The following is a 15,241-nucleotide window of genomic DNA, read 5'->3' on the forward strand; positions in this document are numbered from 1 at the left end:
TGGCACAGGTTTCAAAGCGCAGTAGCTATTATTTGTGGTGATAATAGAATTATAGGTACTTTTAATTTTCTTCTAAATGCTTTTTCTTTACTAAATTTTCTACAGTGAGCATGAATTATCTTTGTAATCTAGAAAAACAATGTCAAATTATTTTACTAGCCAAATGCCAATGGTTGGCAATTGTGTCCTTGGATTTCTGTCTCAGCAGTAGACAGCTGGCCTGTGGCTTCCCACTGTACCACTGTGTGTTTCCAGGCCTCAGTTTCCTTGTCTGTATCGTAGGGGCTGGGTAAATCATCTCCAAGATCCTACGTGACTGTGACAGCCTGGGATTCTATGGCCACATGATAGTCCTTCCTGGGGATGACTAAACCCGTCTCAGCTCAACGTGAGAACTCTCACGTCAACACTTTCCTAATTCAAACTTTGAAAAATGTGGGGAAAAAACCACGAGTGGAAGGCCACATTCCCCATGAGAATGAGTGAAGTCGAGCCAAAGGCCATTTAAGAAAGCTCCAAACTCTATGCACTTCACGGGAGAAGATGCTGGAACGCAGCTGCCACTGTTGTAGCCGACAGGCAGTCAGGCCCAGGTGCCCCGCAGAAAGACACCACCCAGAACCCATACCAGGGGTCATCACCCCTCCTTCTATGGAAACCCATCTAGTTCATTCAGAATGCCATCATGTTTCAGAGCCCTCTAAAAAGTTAACAGCCCCACCCCACCCCGAGGAACCTCTGCTGTTTGGGAGGAAGAGGGGGGACAGTGACCAGAGAGACAGCCTGGCATTTCCAATTAACAGCAAGTGCAACCAGCCCTTACCGACTATCAGCAGCGATCTGTAGCCACTTGGATCACCCAGCTGCTCACAAGCAACAGCTCCCCCTGGCCCCCAGGCTGGCAAGGAGAAGGCTTGGGAGGGGGTAGGCGAGAGAGAGGTGGGCGAAGGTGAAAGCTCGCATGGGAATAAACATGCAGAATGTGAAATACCGGGGGCAGTGAGATGCTCCCTGTTTTGCCCGGCCAAGCAGGCAAAGAGGAGAAGAGGGCCAGCTCTCCCCCAGAGAGAGCCACCAGGGATCATGGTGGGGAGCAAGTGGGTGAGACACGGCCACAGAGAAAAAGGCAACTAACTCCAGGGCTGAGAAAACCAGGCAGGCTACACATCCAGCATCGGTCATGAGCAGGAGCTTGGGCAACTGGTGGGCACCAGTGGCTCCACATCGGAAGCCGGCCCAGGCCTGGATCCGGAGGGGTCCTTGGGAAAGCTAAAAGGTGGATTCAGCACAGTCAAGCAAACACTTCTAAACTCTGTCTACTTCCAACTAGATGACTCCAGGGGACGGGGCACGGTGGCCGTCACAGGCATGTGACCCATGCAGTCACACAGGGCCAAAGGACCCCACGCTTGGTTTAATACTCAGCTGTCTCTGTCTTGAAACCCTTAATAGTTTTTGAACCACGGGCCCACGAGTTATGCAGTGGATCCTGCTAGGGAACGACAGTTCCAGGGACCACTTCTCTGAACCCCCCCGCCACCACCACCACCACCAAGCAAAGTGGAGTGGTGTCAGCATCCCAAGAAGTCCTGTCTGGCTTGAGTTCCAGCCATGTCTGACATAAACCAATTCCATTCAGAATGCTTCCCTTTGGGTTACCACACAAGGGAAGGAGAACATGCAGCTGATGGGCCATGGAAGGGTAACCACAAATAATGACCAAACTGGCGGGAAAAATTTGTCCTTTTGGCTGAGTCAAATGCAATGTAAACACTAACAAGGCACAGTTTTATGCCTGCTCCAAAAACCCTCTCAGGATGATGGAAGCCTGGTGCAGGGGAGGTGGCCACACCCAGCCCTGAGAGCATCGTGGACAGAATACTTCTCGATGGGTGCCACAGGGAAGCAGTCACACCCTTTGCCTCAGCAATCACACTCTTGGGAATTTGTCCTAGAAAGAAACGCCAGAGAAAAATTTTACATGCCAAAGATGCTCAGGCAGCAGTTTGGCTCTGACAACCTGGGAAGAACCAAAATGCCTAACAGAAGGAAAAGGCATTCCACAGCCATTTAACGGATGTATATTAAGCCTGTGATAATGTGGGAAAGTGCTTATGATGAACAGTCATGTGACAATGGTAAAAAAAAAAAAGGTTGTTTTTTTTTTTGTATTTCAATGATATAAAAAAGATGTTCACATAAAGGAAAAATACTAACTAAAAATACAGACCTAAAAACAGTGACATGAGGGGTAATAGAGCTATGGAAACACCATGGTCTGGAACATCTGGAATTGTAGCCTTAACGGTAAGTAATCCTTAAAAGTAATGAATGTACAGGGGGCAGAAGACTGGCCCAGATAAACCTGAGTTTGGCCAAGGACAAAGTGTGTGTGTGTGTGTGTGTGTGTGTGTGTGTTGGCAGGAGGTGAGGAGCGGGTTTGGGGAGGGATGAGCAGCTGCCAAATGATGAACGAGCTCAGAGTCATGGTCCAGGGGCCACACCCCCTATAAACTGCTCTGCTTCTGATGTAAAAATATCCTGGGAGGAGGGCTGTACCCAGGGGGCTTGGCCGGCTGTCAGTTCTGGACTCTCAGGAAAAACATTTGTCCTCTCTCCAGCTCCCACCTGCTGTCACAAGGACACTGGACATGCCAGGTCTCAGAGGACGCCCAAGGGCACTGCCCAGGTGGGGTTCAGTTCCCCGAGTCTGTGGCCTCCTTCTGCCTCACCGCACTGCCCAGCTTACTATTTTTGAGCAGCTACTATTTTTGAAGATGTGCGTCAGGCGTCATGATTCAACACATACGTCAGAGGGAAGCAAAACATAAAAGGAAATTTATCTTTGGCAGCCTGAAGCCCATCATTTCATCTTTATTCATATTGTTCGTCTATTTGGTCAGATGCTGCTGCTGGTCTGAGCTGACTGGCGCTTTGCAGGAAAACCAGGTGTCAGGGGAATGACTCGTGTCCACAGAGGGTGTGCTACGTGCTGCATGACATTCCCTGAGGAAGTCAGAGGAAGAAGTACCTAGAACAAGCCTCTTAGTCCTGGGCAGGAGGGGCCTTGGGGCTCCAGCCTGACTTTATACCGCCAGACTCAGGCTGCCCCTTTCTTCACAGTAGCTCAGAAGGCCCTCTCTCCATTTTGCTGGCTGCCCGGAGGCCTCCCCACCCAGCTTCCGAGGGCCTCTCTGGGTCCTGCTCAGACTTTGGCCTGTGCCAGGCCCCTTGCAGGATCGCTTCTCTTGGCCTGGCCCCTGGGCAGCCCTTTCTTTCTTTGCCTGGAGATAATGGAGGTCATTGTGTCATCCTCAGGACCCACCAAACATGGTTCCTGATAAATGTTTATATTCATAGGGCTGTTGCATATGGGTAAGCAGGTTGCACACTGCCCAACCCTAGGGGGCACCTTTTGCAACAGACTGTAGATTTGTGTTTATTATAACACATGTCCAGCAAACGGAAGAAAAGAATATTGCTCTGACAAAGTCAGTCTGTTACAACAGTTTCAGAATAAATGGAATGGAAGGAGAAATGAGGAAGGAGTGCCCTTTTTCTAAAGACGGGCGCTATGTGGGTCCACTGCAGCCCTGCACACCAACCTGTGACAAGTGAACCAGCTCCCTATAGAGCACACTACATTCTCCAGTTTCCTCGGGGCCACCAGTGGCAACAGAACCTCGGCTGAGGCAGCTCAGGGCCCGTCACAGCCTCGTTACCCCCACACTACCAATATGCTCCTCAGCGGCACACTGCTGCTTGAGAGAACAGCCCTAAGTGCGCGACTGGCTCCCATTCTCTGCTGCCCCTGAGGCAGAGGTCATTCCTGGTCATGACCCCCTTTCCTCTCCGAGCACTCACTCGCCACCCAGGGCCTCCGTGGCTGCAGACACAAGCCCGTTTGCCTAGGCGAGCTTCCACACAGTTGATCCAAAGCACTGGGGAGGCCTTCTCTGCCTACTTTTCCCTCGCCTCCTCCCCTCTTCCTGCCTTTAGCTCTCCACTCTTCCTACTGTCGGCCTGCCCCCAACACACAGCGACACCCACATACATGCATGTGTGCGTTCCTCCTTGGCGCCTCCAGTATGCTGCTCCCTCAACCTGGGACACCCTTGCACGTAGCCCACCCAACCCACCCCCTTAGGTACCTGCTCACAGAGGGCCCTCTGAGCCGGACTCCCTGCCTACCTCTCTGCCCCCTGGCAGCACCTTTCCTCAAGAGCTCATGGACTCCTGCGCACCTCAGACTGTTTGTACATGGTCAAATCTTCTCTCCAAGGCATGACCAGCGCCTCCTGGACTCTGAGTTTGGCCAGCCAGGGCCATGCCCCATCATCTGTTGCTTCCCCGGTGAAGCACTGGCGTGGGGGATTAGAAGGATGCTGGCCAGGCTCTAGCCCTTCCGGGTTCCTGTCACCTGGCCGTGGACACTGTGTGCCCCACACGGCTGCTAGGACAACTCAGCACAGAGTGAATGTCTGCCCAGATTTTCTGCTAAACAGGAAACACACATTCTTCTGTCTTCTCTTACCATTTACTGCTCTTCATTCTGACTCAAAAGCATCGTAACATTTGAAACTTCCTCCTGGCATTTAGCCTTTTTCAACAAGAAATCCTCCCCGCCCCCCCCCCCATCACCATACTTGCTATTTCCCCAGGTTCTGCCCCAGAAATCGAGCCCTCAGCCCCACTCCCTGTGGCCTCCACTCAGGCCAGGCCCCTTGAGAGTCCAGCAGGTTCTCAGTCTATGGCGTTCCCTGCCCCTTGACCCTCCATTCCAACATCATGTGATGAGTGATGGCAGAGTGAACCGGCTCTGGTCCCACTTCTGCCTGTGTGAGCTTGGGAAAGTCACCTTTCCTCCCTTGCCCTCAGTTTCCCCATCTGTAGAACGACATGGCTAATAATCATTTTACTTGCTACCACTGATAAAGCTCCCTCACATGTCCCCTCTTATTTCATGCTCTATGGCAGCCTCCCTCCATCCGATGAGGAGGATGGAATGGTCTCTCCTGCATCACCCTTGGGTTCCATCTGGCTCCAAAGTCTGGACGTGATCCCTGTGCAAGATCCCACAGCTGCCTTGGAAGGCTGGCTCACTGAAAATGCCTTTCTCAGCCTCTGTGAAAACTACAGCAGTAAACATTGCTCCCCCAGTGGGTATCTATTTGTAAAATAATGTGCATGCATACAAGTAGCCATACGTACAGTGAGAGAGATCCAAGAAATAATAATAATAATGAGCAGCTACCATGTACCAGGAAGGGGTTGCGGGGTGGCTCTCCATATGTATTACTGCCACCTGGTGCTATTACCATCCCCATTCTACAGGTGAGCAGACAGAGGCTCCACCGGTGACATGTCTATAAGAGAATAACCTGCTTCCATGCCTCACATCAAGTAACAGTGACCTCTCATGATGCCAGATATCCTTCCCCTCCCTGGGTGCAGGAAGGACATAAACGAGGTAGGCGCTACCCTAAAGCCGCAAGACACATACCACCACCAGAGCCGGCAGAGCTCATGCCCCTTCCTGCCCACCTGTCCTTTCGGATGCAACCTACCAGTGGGGCCCACTCTCACCTCTCACCTGTTATGAGGCCCTGATGCCTCTCTCAAACCTAACTGAGCACCCACCTGTCCCCATCCTCTACCTGCCCACTTATCCTCATTCTCCAACCCAACTGGGTGTCACCTCCTCCAGGAAGCTCTTCATGATGCCCCAGTTTCACCTAAAAGCCTCCCCTCCCCCACACCTCTGAGCTTCCCCAGTTGTTCCAGGGGAGCCATAACAACAGTGGTACCAGAAGGTGCGAGGCAGGACAGGCTCAGCCCACTGCTCCAGTCCTGAGTCTGGAGAGTCTCGTTGAACCAGGAGAAACCCCAGAGGAAAAACAGGAGGCTAAGGAGCCCAGCTGGAAGGGAAAACACCAGCCAAGCACGCACCTTGCCACTTGGCCTCAGATGGCCCTCCCCTCCATTCATGTTGGTTATCGAATAGCAATTATACAAAAGTGCTGAGTGCTGGGGGGAGGGCACAGCACAGACACAGGGGCGGCCCAGCCTCCTCCTTTAGGAGCTTACAGCCTCAGAGGAGGGAGAACTTGCATTCAAACAACTCGGGTCTACTGCAAAAGGGAGCCTCAGGAGAGGTCTGAGGGGAGGGGTCACCTCCGCCCTTGGGAGGTAGAGTGGGAAGCTTCAGGAGGAACTGGAATGGGCACTGGGCCAGCGAGGATGAATACGATTAAAATGTGAGGGACGGGCAAGGGCCATTCAGCTCAGTGGGCAGAGCACAATGAGGCTGTGCCAGGCGGGCTGTGGTGCCAGGCCCAGTGAGGTGGCAGACGCTAATAATCCCCAGGCACACACATGGAAAGTGATCAGAACAGAGAGCCAGGCCCTCCCTTTAGGATTTCGTCCTTCCTCCCAAGGAGCCCAGCAGATGCCAAAAGCAGGAACGCAATAGCACTCACCGTGGCAAGCCATCCCCCAAAGGACTGTAGCTGTGACTTTTTGAAGGATGCTACACCCTATGGCAAGTCTCAGCTGATGTTCTGTTCTGCGAGGCTTCTTCTCTGAGAATGGTACCTGTCCTAGGCCTCGAAGATGCAAAAACCTTATCAAAACAACAGGGCCTGAGAACATTCAAGCACCTGGCACTCACGTCCCTGAGCCCCCTCGGTTTCCCTGATACATCACCCAGTCTTTGCCGAGTGCAGTTCAGCAGTTTACACGGCAAAAAGTGTGGCCACTCAGAAGTGGAGGCTGGCTGGTGGGCTCGCGGGGGCCTATGAGGTCCCAAATGAGAAAGGGGAGACCTTAGCAGTGTCTGCTAAGTCTACCTATTTTCTGCAACTTCAGAGCTTTATAGTCTGAACAGAAAAGATGCAGAAGTCCTACACAAATCTGTGCACGCACACGCACGTACACACACAGAGGCAACCGAGGGAGCTGCCAAGGGCTGAATTCCGAGCTTACAAGAGACCCTAAAGGGGCACTTCCCCATTTGTGGTGCCTGGCTCTCTGGGAAGCACAATGAGAGACAGAAATAAATAGATAGATTGATTAATTAGTAGGCATACGCGTGGATACACATATTATCTCATTTCAACCTCCCAGCCAGGTACAAAGGCTTCATGCCAACTTTTAGATGAGGAAACTGAGACTCAAAAAGGCTAAGAAGCGAGCTGACGGTTAGGCAAGTGGTGGAGGAGCCATCTGAACGTGCCATTGCCCGCAGAGCAGCAGCTTCCTGTCACTAGACTCCTTTCCATGTGCCCAGGTCCAAGAGCAGGGTGGAGCCCTTCTCAACCCACCCCTCCCCTCATTTACAGAGGTGGGGGCAACTGAGGCCCACAGAGGGGTCGGGACTTGCCCCTGGTCACACAGCCCGGCAGCAGAGTCAGGACAAGAACCCAGGTCCCCCAACATCCCAGCTACACTGGGGGACCTCCAGAGTAACAGCCCCTGGGATGAACCTCCATAAGCCCCGATTGTCCTGCCACTGAAATGGTCACTGGCTGGACCCCAGTCCCTATTCCCCCCATGGCAGGCTGTAAGCCCAGCTCCCCTTCCACCTGTACAAAGAAGGGCTCAGGGATACGAGGCACTTTCACTGGGACCCTGTTCTACGGGGAAATTTGTCTGGAGCGACCTCTCATTTCAGTACCTTTCTGAAAAGAGGAGGTCAGGCTCACCCTGTTTGATGCTGGGGATGAGGGCCTCATGCCCATGCCTGCCACACCCCCAATATCGGGGAGGCTCCCACCCCTCAAAGCTGATAGCTAGTTAGGCCTCCCACAGCCCCCATCTCTGCCTCTGTCACTCCCCTCTCTTTAGTCAGCAAGGTTCATAGGCGTTGCCCTGCCTGAGTGTTTAAAAAAAGGTTTTGGGCCAATATTTAAAAACTGAGCGATTTCCAGTTTCTCCTGGAAATTCCTCCATTTTGGCCTTTCAAGGCCCATCTTCTCACAAGGCACCCATGAGAGACACTCTAGTTTGCTGCTGGGGCTTCTGACACTGAGGCTGCATCCTTGCTACTACTGACCTTTGCGCTGGCTCTGGGACCTCTTCCTGCCAGCACAGCAAGCTCTGCTCCAAGCCCTGTTCGAAGCACCATGCCAGACACACCACTTCCTGAAGCCCTCATCCCCAGACCCACTGCGCAGAGTGGGACAGTGACACGTGGGGTAGGAAAGAAGTCTGGCAATCAATTGGTTACTCTGTCCCCACTCTTGAGGTGCAGCTGCTTTGGTCACACCGTGAGCTTCCAGACAAAGGTGAGCATCCCTCCCCCAACCGGCAAGCAAGTGGATACCAGGCCCAATGCTTCCTGTTAGCAGAAAATCTTTCTAGAGAATGGCAACCAAGAAAATCATCAGTCAGGCCAATAGAAGAAAAACAATTTAACGTCTAACTGATGCATACTTGCTCTTCTTTTCCTTTTTTTTTTCTAACTCCAAAATTTACCCTCAAAATAAATCCATCCAAACTGGAAAGAGGAACGTCATTTACACCTTGCATAAAGAACATAACTGCATTAGAAATGATACTATAGCCAACATGAAAACTGAAAATTGAGACCAATCATGTAAAACCAGAAGACATACTTTGAACAAAATTCACTTGCAAGTTTCTTTAAAGGATTCTTAAGACAGAGCCATATTATCAGTTCCCCATGAAAGACATTTCAAATGTTTATAATTACAAACACCCTAAGACTTCAGATGTTTTCAGGAGAATTTGCATGGTTAAACCTGACTCCAGCACTGAGGCTTGGAGTCTGCAATTTCAAAGATGCCTGCACTGGGCCAGGGCCTTACAAAACGATTAGAGTGACCAGTCAGTAGGCAAAGTTAATTACAAGGTTTATTACAGATCAGAGGGCATTAATTTCTAAAAGGAGCTGTTTCAAATAAATTAGTTAGTGGTAAGTGAAATTAACTGCCTCTATGTCTTCTAGGTCTACAGGGTCAAAGAATCCTAATATTTTCCCCAGTTTCAAATTATAATAGAAACACCGATTAAGGTAAACACAGCAAGTTTCACTCATGCAAAATCTCCAGTAATGAAGGTTTCAAGCCATCAGGAATTGCAAACAGGAGCTTAATTTGCTTTAACCATAAAACAGCTAAGGGTTTCCACTCAGTGCTGACAAAGGGCTCTTAGGTAATCGTGCCTGCACAACCCGGGGGGGCCACCATTCAGGACCACCATCCCTGGGGGCAGCATCCTCAGGACTGGCCATTGCTCAAACCCTGGTGGCCACTTACAGTGACCCTCCTGATCATTCGCAGCTTGCTCAAAGGGCAAAGGGGCAGGGGTTAAGTCATGCACTGGGCACAGCCGACACTTCGGTGGCCCCCAGCACGAAGCCCTTGTGGGAAAAGCAACAATTCTGCCCAGGCTCCAGGGCCTGCGGGCCCCAAGCAGACGCTAGGGAAGGAGGGGTAGCTGGGTGGATTAAACACGGACCGCCGCTTCCCCCTTCTTGCCAGAAAGCTCTGGATTATATTTCGGCTCTTTTTTGCAGAGGTTAATCAGATGTACACGTCCCTGGCCGCAGCCCCCTCTCCAAAATGCCCCGCGAATCCGGAGCGCACGCCGGAGATGTACCGGGACAGGGGGTTCCCTGAGGTTCCCCGCGCCGCGAGGGAGTGACATCAGAGGCTCGCGTGGATTGATCATGCAGCAAGCCCGGCGCCGGGCGTGCGTGCGTGGGGACCCGGGCCTCCGGGCAGAAGGCTGGCAGCACTAACCCTTCTTAAATTTATTCAGGCAGCGGGAGCTGCAGAAGGAGCGCACGGAGGCCGTCTCCCAGCAGCCGCGTCCCTTCATCCCCGCGGCTGGGCGGCCTCCGAGCAGCCGGGCGCTACATGGCGCCGGGCCCGGGGACTCGCACAGCTAGCTCGGCGGGCCGCCCGGCGGAGGCGGCGGGCGCTCGCGGGTCCTGGCGCCGCGTTACCACAATGCACCACTGCCGCCCGCCCGCCCGCCACCCGGTGCACGAGCCCGTTAACCCCGTCGGCGCCGCGGGAGCTGAGAGGAGCACGAGTCGCACCGCGGCAACCCCCTTTTCCTCCCCCGAGGGTGCAGCCTCCGCCCGCGTGTAGCCTGCTCTCCCGTGCGACCCCCGGGGCACTCGCAACCTCGGTGCCAGGCGGGCTCCCTATTTGAATGTCACATTCGAACGCGAAAATCCGAGCGAAAGTGCTGCCCCTCTGCAGCAGCAGGTTTGGAGTTGCTGTATTTCGAAGGGAAAGTTGCCTTTGAGAGCCGAGGGCCACGCGGTAAATAGAGATGGCTGGGTCCCTGACGGTGACTCCAGGAAATCCGGGTCACCTCTGATTCTGCTGCGGTGGCTGGTGCACCTGTGTCCAGCCACCTGCAGCTACCTGTCCACTGTCCCTCAGGAAGGCAACAGGCGGGGCCCCAGGGAAGCGGGCTCCCTTGGCGCTGCTGCTATGGCGCTGCTGCCACAGAGCTGCAGGCATCTGGGGACAAACGTCAGTCTCTGCCCAGACCTCTCTGAACACAACTCGCCTGCCCAGCTGCTCCTTGGGATGTCTGATGGGCATCGCAAACCCAACTGTCCAAATCTGAGCTGTTGTGCCCTCGACCTTCACTAGTCCTCTCCACCTCAGCCAGCAGAAGTGCCCTCCTCCTACTTGATCCTGACAGAAACCTTGCAGTCCTCCTTGACACTTTGGTCCCTAAGCCCCACCTCCAGTTGCTCAGCACATCCTGACAGCTCTACCCTTACAATACATCCAGGATCCCTCCCTTCTCCCTCCTCCCACCCCACTGCTGCTACCCAGGCCTAACACAGTGTCACCTCGCTGGACTGGTCCAGAGCCTCCTGCTTCCACCCTGCCCCCCGACCCCCACATACAGTCTATACTCAATACAACAGTTCCAGAGACTGTTCCATTGCATGTCAGACTCTGTCACTCTTCTCCTTTGCGGTCTCCAAGGCCCCATAAGCAAGCCTACCCTGTTCCCCTCCCTCCCTCTGCTCCCGCCACACTGACATCTTGGCCTCAACACAGTTGCTGCAATGTAGTCCAAGCTGGGGCCGGCCCCACTTACTGGTCTCAGCCCCCTCCTTACTCTGCGCTGTTTATGTCTTTCCCACTGGACTACAGACTCTGAACTCTGAGACTGGGTTTTAGTCATTGCTCCATCCCCAACAAAGCAACCCCCCCACAACCCCTAACCCCCCAGCCCCCCCACAACACCACAGCCTCACAGGAGGCTCAGTCAACAGAATTTATCAAATGTAATTTACTGAAACCAAATCAATCAATTTTCACCAGTTTGAAGGTTTTCACATATACAACAAAGTTCCTGTGATAACATGTAATAGACTCAGAGAAGGTGGTGCTGGGTCAATACTTTCCTTCCGGGCCTTTGAAGCAATTGAGCAGCCCTTCCACCTAGAGAATTAATCCTTGTGTTCGACTCATTGTCCCAGGGCATATAAGGCATTTTAGCGACACTGGGCCTTGTTTTATATTTGTTTGTTTATTTGAGATTCTGCTCACGTGAAATACTTAAAAATCTACAACCTAGTTTAACAGGCACCCAGAAGGTTGCCATTTTGTTCTTAGAGAAGAAAATATATTAGCTGGAAAGTCATAGTTGACCCAGCAGCGAGAAAGCCAAGAGACCGAGCGTATGATGACCAGTGGGTAATTCCAACCGTTCTGCTGGCTGCCTGGACCCCTGTACAACTTTCCCTCCCTTCAACATGCAGTTCAGGCTGAACCCCAGGCCCTCTCCTGCCGCCATTCATGCATCAAGGGTGATTTCCAAACAGCTCCCCAACACTCTAACTGTGACCTTTTAAAACCAAATGCACTAACTCTGTGACCTTTCTGAGGTCCACGTACCCCAAATACCCTCTTCTGGCAACCCCGGAGGCAGCTGCAACCTTCTTTCTAAGCTATCTCTGACCCCACATCAAGACCAGCTAATTTAGTCACTTCAAAATCTTTGGTTTCCTCTCATGTCTGTGGTGACCACTTCCCTTGTCAGGTCCCACCTGGGAGCCGCTGCTGCAACAGCCTCCCTAGAAACCGGCCTCCCCACTTCCATTTGCTGCCAGAACAGTTACTCAGACTCTGTTTCCAGTATCTCCCCTCCTTTGCTCAATAACATGGCACACATACTCAACTAAGATTCATATATATCATACATATCTGTGTGTGTGTTGGGGAGTGGGGGTGGGTGTATCTGTTGTCCATCCCCGTTCTGGAGGCAACAGAGAAACAAGCCCTGGAAACTTGTGCAAGGCCTGGGGGCGGGGTGGGGTGGGGGCACTTGGCAGTAGAAGAACCACAAGCACATCCATACCCTGCAGCCCAATGTGAACAGTGGGAAAGGAGCACAAGGTTCTGTGTCCAATGTCATTTGTTGCAAAAACCTAGAAGCAACCTAAGAGTCTAACGGTAGGCGAATCTTTATTTCATTAACTTCACGGAATATCACAGAGCCACTCAGACTTATGTAGATGATGGCTCTCTAGAAATAAGAAACTGTGCTTAAAAACAAAATGCGGAGAGGGAAAAGGCAAATCATGCAATATAGTTATAATTGTGTGAAAACTATGCATCTTTGAAAATGTTAAAATAATAGGATCAGAGGCAAATTTCCTTGAGTCTGGCTCCCGGAATGCCCTGGGCTTCTTTCTTTCCCAGGACCTAGTGTGCCTTGCTGTGGGTTCCTATTTACACGTCTATGTCCCACGCCAGACTGTGAACTCAGTGAGGGCAGAGACTGTGGTCTTTTCTCACTAATCTCAGCCTCCAGTGTGGCCCAGCATCTGGTAGGCACTCATTAAATGAATAAGTGTGGGAATAAACAGATCAATAAATTGATCAATGAATTGATTGATGAAAGCAACTTAACCACTCATCAGAAGACCTGTTTGGCCCAGCCTACACACCCACACCACTTCCTTGCCTTCCTAAGCTTTCCATCCCTGTCCCCCTCCTGACCCATTTTGTGCACAACACCACGCAGCCCCTTCCCCTGTGAACCAGTGCCCTTGACCTGACCACACAGAGGTAAGCACTGGCTGGGGAGTCCCGCAGCGCCAAGCTCTGATGGTGGTTTCCTGACCTGAGTTGGCCACAGCTCTCCATCACTGTGGGGATTGGTGACCTTTGGTTCCCCCTCTGAGCCTCGGCTCATCACTAATCATCCACAGAAGAGAGGCACCGACCTTTTCCATGTTGTCTAATGAATCAAGTTCTCCAAGTGTCTGTCTAGCATACGAGTTTCTTGTGAGGATTTCTTAAGAATGAAGCCCTTTAAAACAGCATTGTTCTAAAAATAGCCATGCATAGATGCAGAAAGCTATCATCATTAATAAGTGATTCTGCACCGAAGCCAAAGAATTAATTCGAGAGCAATTTATGATCATGTGCTGCTAGGCAATTAAAATAAACTTCTGAGGGGGTTTGGAATGGAGGAGGATGCACCATTCACGTCAGTCTGAAAAAAAAAAAAGGCAAAAATGAGACAGATTTCATTAGGGGTGGTGCCCTAGGCCTGACTCTGCCCATATGTGCCCTCAGCTGTTAGGGGGAGTTAGAGAGGTGGAAGCCATGTCTCTGAGAGCTGAGCCTGTGGGCTTTGCCCTGGAGGGAGCCAGGAGCTGCACTGCAACCCTGGACATGCTTTGGGAAGGGGTGGCTTGCCTGAGGACCGGGTTGCCTAGAATACCCGGCAAAGAATTGGGGTCAGGTCCCATCAGGCAGCTCTGAGGACGCTGGTGTCTTCTCAGTCCTTCGGCCTCCAGAAGTGGCTGGCCCAGCTGGCCCCATTCAATGGCTTAGATCTGTGGTTGACCAAAAGGCCTTTTGCTTATTGAAGTCTAAATATTACTTTCACCAACAAATCCCTCAAGAACAAAGAGCTGGGATTCCCAAGGGATTACCATCCATTTGTCCAGTCTTCAAGTATTTCCGCTTTTTTTTTTTTTTTTTTTAAAGAAAGTGACAACAAAAAAATTGGAAATACAAATGTATTGCAGAATATTCCTCCATGGTTTTTTGGTTATTAAAGAAGCACAAGTGAAAGCTGCCTTGAGGTAGGTCCCCTCTTAAGTACGTTAAAATGGTCAACAAGGTATTCACACCTAATGCCAGTGAGAGAACAGTGAAGCACGCATGTTCACTCCTTGTGGGTGGCATGGAGTATCGTATGCTCACTCCATAAAGAGATAGTATGGCCCATCAAGGTACCCCAGTGCCGTTGCTGCTCTTAACTCAGCAGCCCGACTCCTGAGAATTTTCCCTCAGAAAATAATTCAAGAGAAGCAAAGACCTTTCAGTACGAAGACATTCATTGCACCATTATCTATAAGAATAGCACAAATGGGAGACTCAAATGCTCAACAATTGGAGGATGAGTCAACACAATAGAGGACATTGAGCCAGCGGACTATTATGCAGCCATTAAAACTATCATTATAAAGACAGGGAAACTGTTAGCTAGACTGTGGGGTGAAAAAGGCAGGGCATGAAGTGCCGTGTTTAATATGATGCCAAAGATGAGAAATGCAAGTGTATCTGCAGAGGGGGGAAGGGAAGGTAACGTGCAAACGTCAAAAACAGTTTTGTCAAGGTGTGGGATTATCGGGGAAGTTTCCTGTATTCCAAAACTCTCTGTTACTGTGAAGTCTTGCCCACAATGCCAACAACTGAACAAGGTACATTCAATCCACCGAATTATTGTTTGAAACCTTTTCCCAAGGGGACAAAGGAGGTTCAGAAGAGTCAGCTGGGAGTAGGTGTCTTGCTCAAGGGATGTGAGTCACAAGGCCTCAGGATGGCGGGGACACAGGCTGTTGGGTCACATCTCCAACGGGCCTGAGTTTCGATCTGTAACCTAATTGCTGGGTGGCTTGAAACAAGCGCAGGAGCCTCTCTGAGCCTCCCTTCCCTGATTCGCATCCAGACACGGTGCTGCCTCCCTCTTACAAGCTGAACTACGGCTCCAAAATTCATATGTTGAAGTCCAAACCTGCAGTACCTCAGAATGTGAGTGTATTTGGAGACGCGGCCTTTTCAGAGGTGATTAAGGTAAAATGAGCTCATATAGGTGGGCCCTAATCCAATATGACTGGCGTCCTTATAAGAAGAGGAGATTAGGGCACAGATTGAGGAGACAGTGAGAAGGCGGCCGTCAACACACCACGGAGAGAGGCCTCAGAAGAATCCAAAGCTGC

The 15,241-nt window shown here is 51.5% G+C and overlaps 1 protein-coding gene across 6 annotated transcripts in view; it reads right to left on the bottom strand.

Annotated features, from left to right (window-relative positions):
* OSBP2 (oxysterol binding protein 2) overlaps positions 1–15,241 on the bottom strand; it is a 161,851-nt gene that overhangs the window by 60,601 nt on the left and 86,009 nt on the right. Inside the window, exon 1 of one of the 6 annotated variants that reach the window (XM_019754294.3) lies at positions 9,765–9,917. The exons of the other annotated variants lie outside the window; for them this stretch is intronic. Within the exon in view, the coding sequence (XP_019609853.3) occupies positions 9,765–9,843 (79 nt within the window). The 5' untranslated portion in view covers positions 9,844–9,917. Of the gene's footprint in view, positions 1–9,764; positions 9,918–15,241 lie in introns of those variants that run through there. 6 annotated transcript variants of the gene reach the window in all.

The sequence above is a fragment of the Rhinolophus sinicus genome, chromosome 9 (genome assembly GCF_057876585.1).
Source record: "Rhinolophus sinicus isolate RSI-liver-muscle chromosome 9, RSI-T2T, whole genome shotgun sequence".
NCBI classification, from domain to species: domain Eukaryota; kingdom Metazoa; phylum Chordata; class Mammalia; order Chiroptera; family Rhinolophidae; genus Rhinolophus; species Rhinolophus sinicus.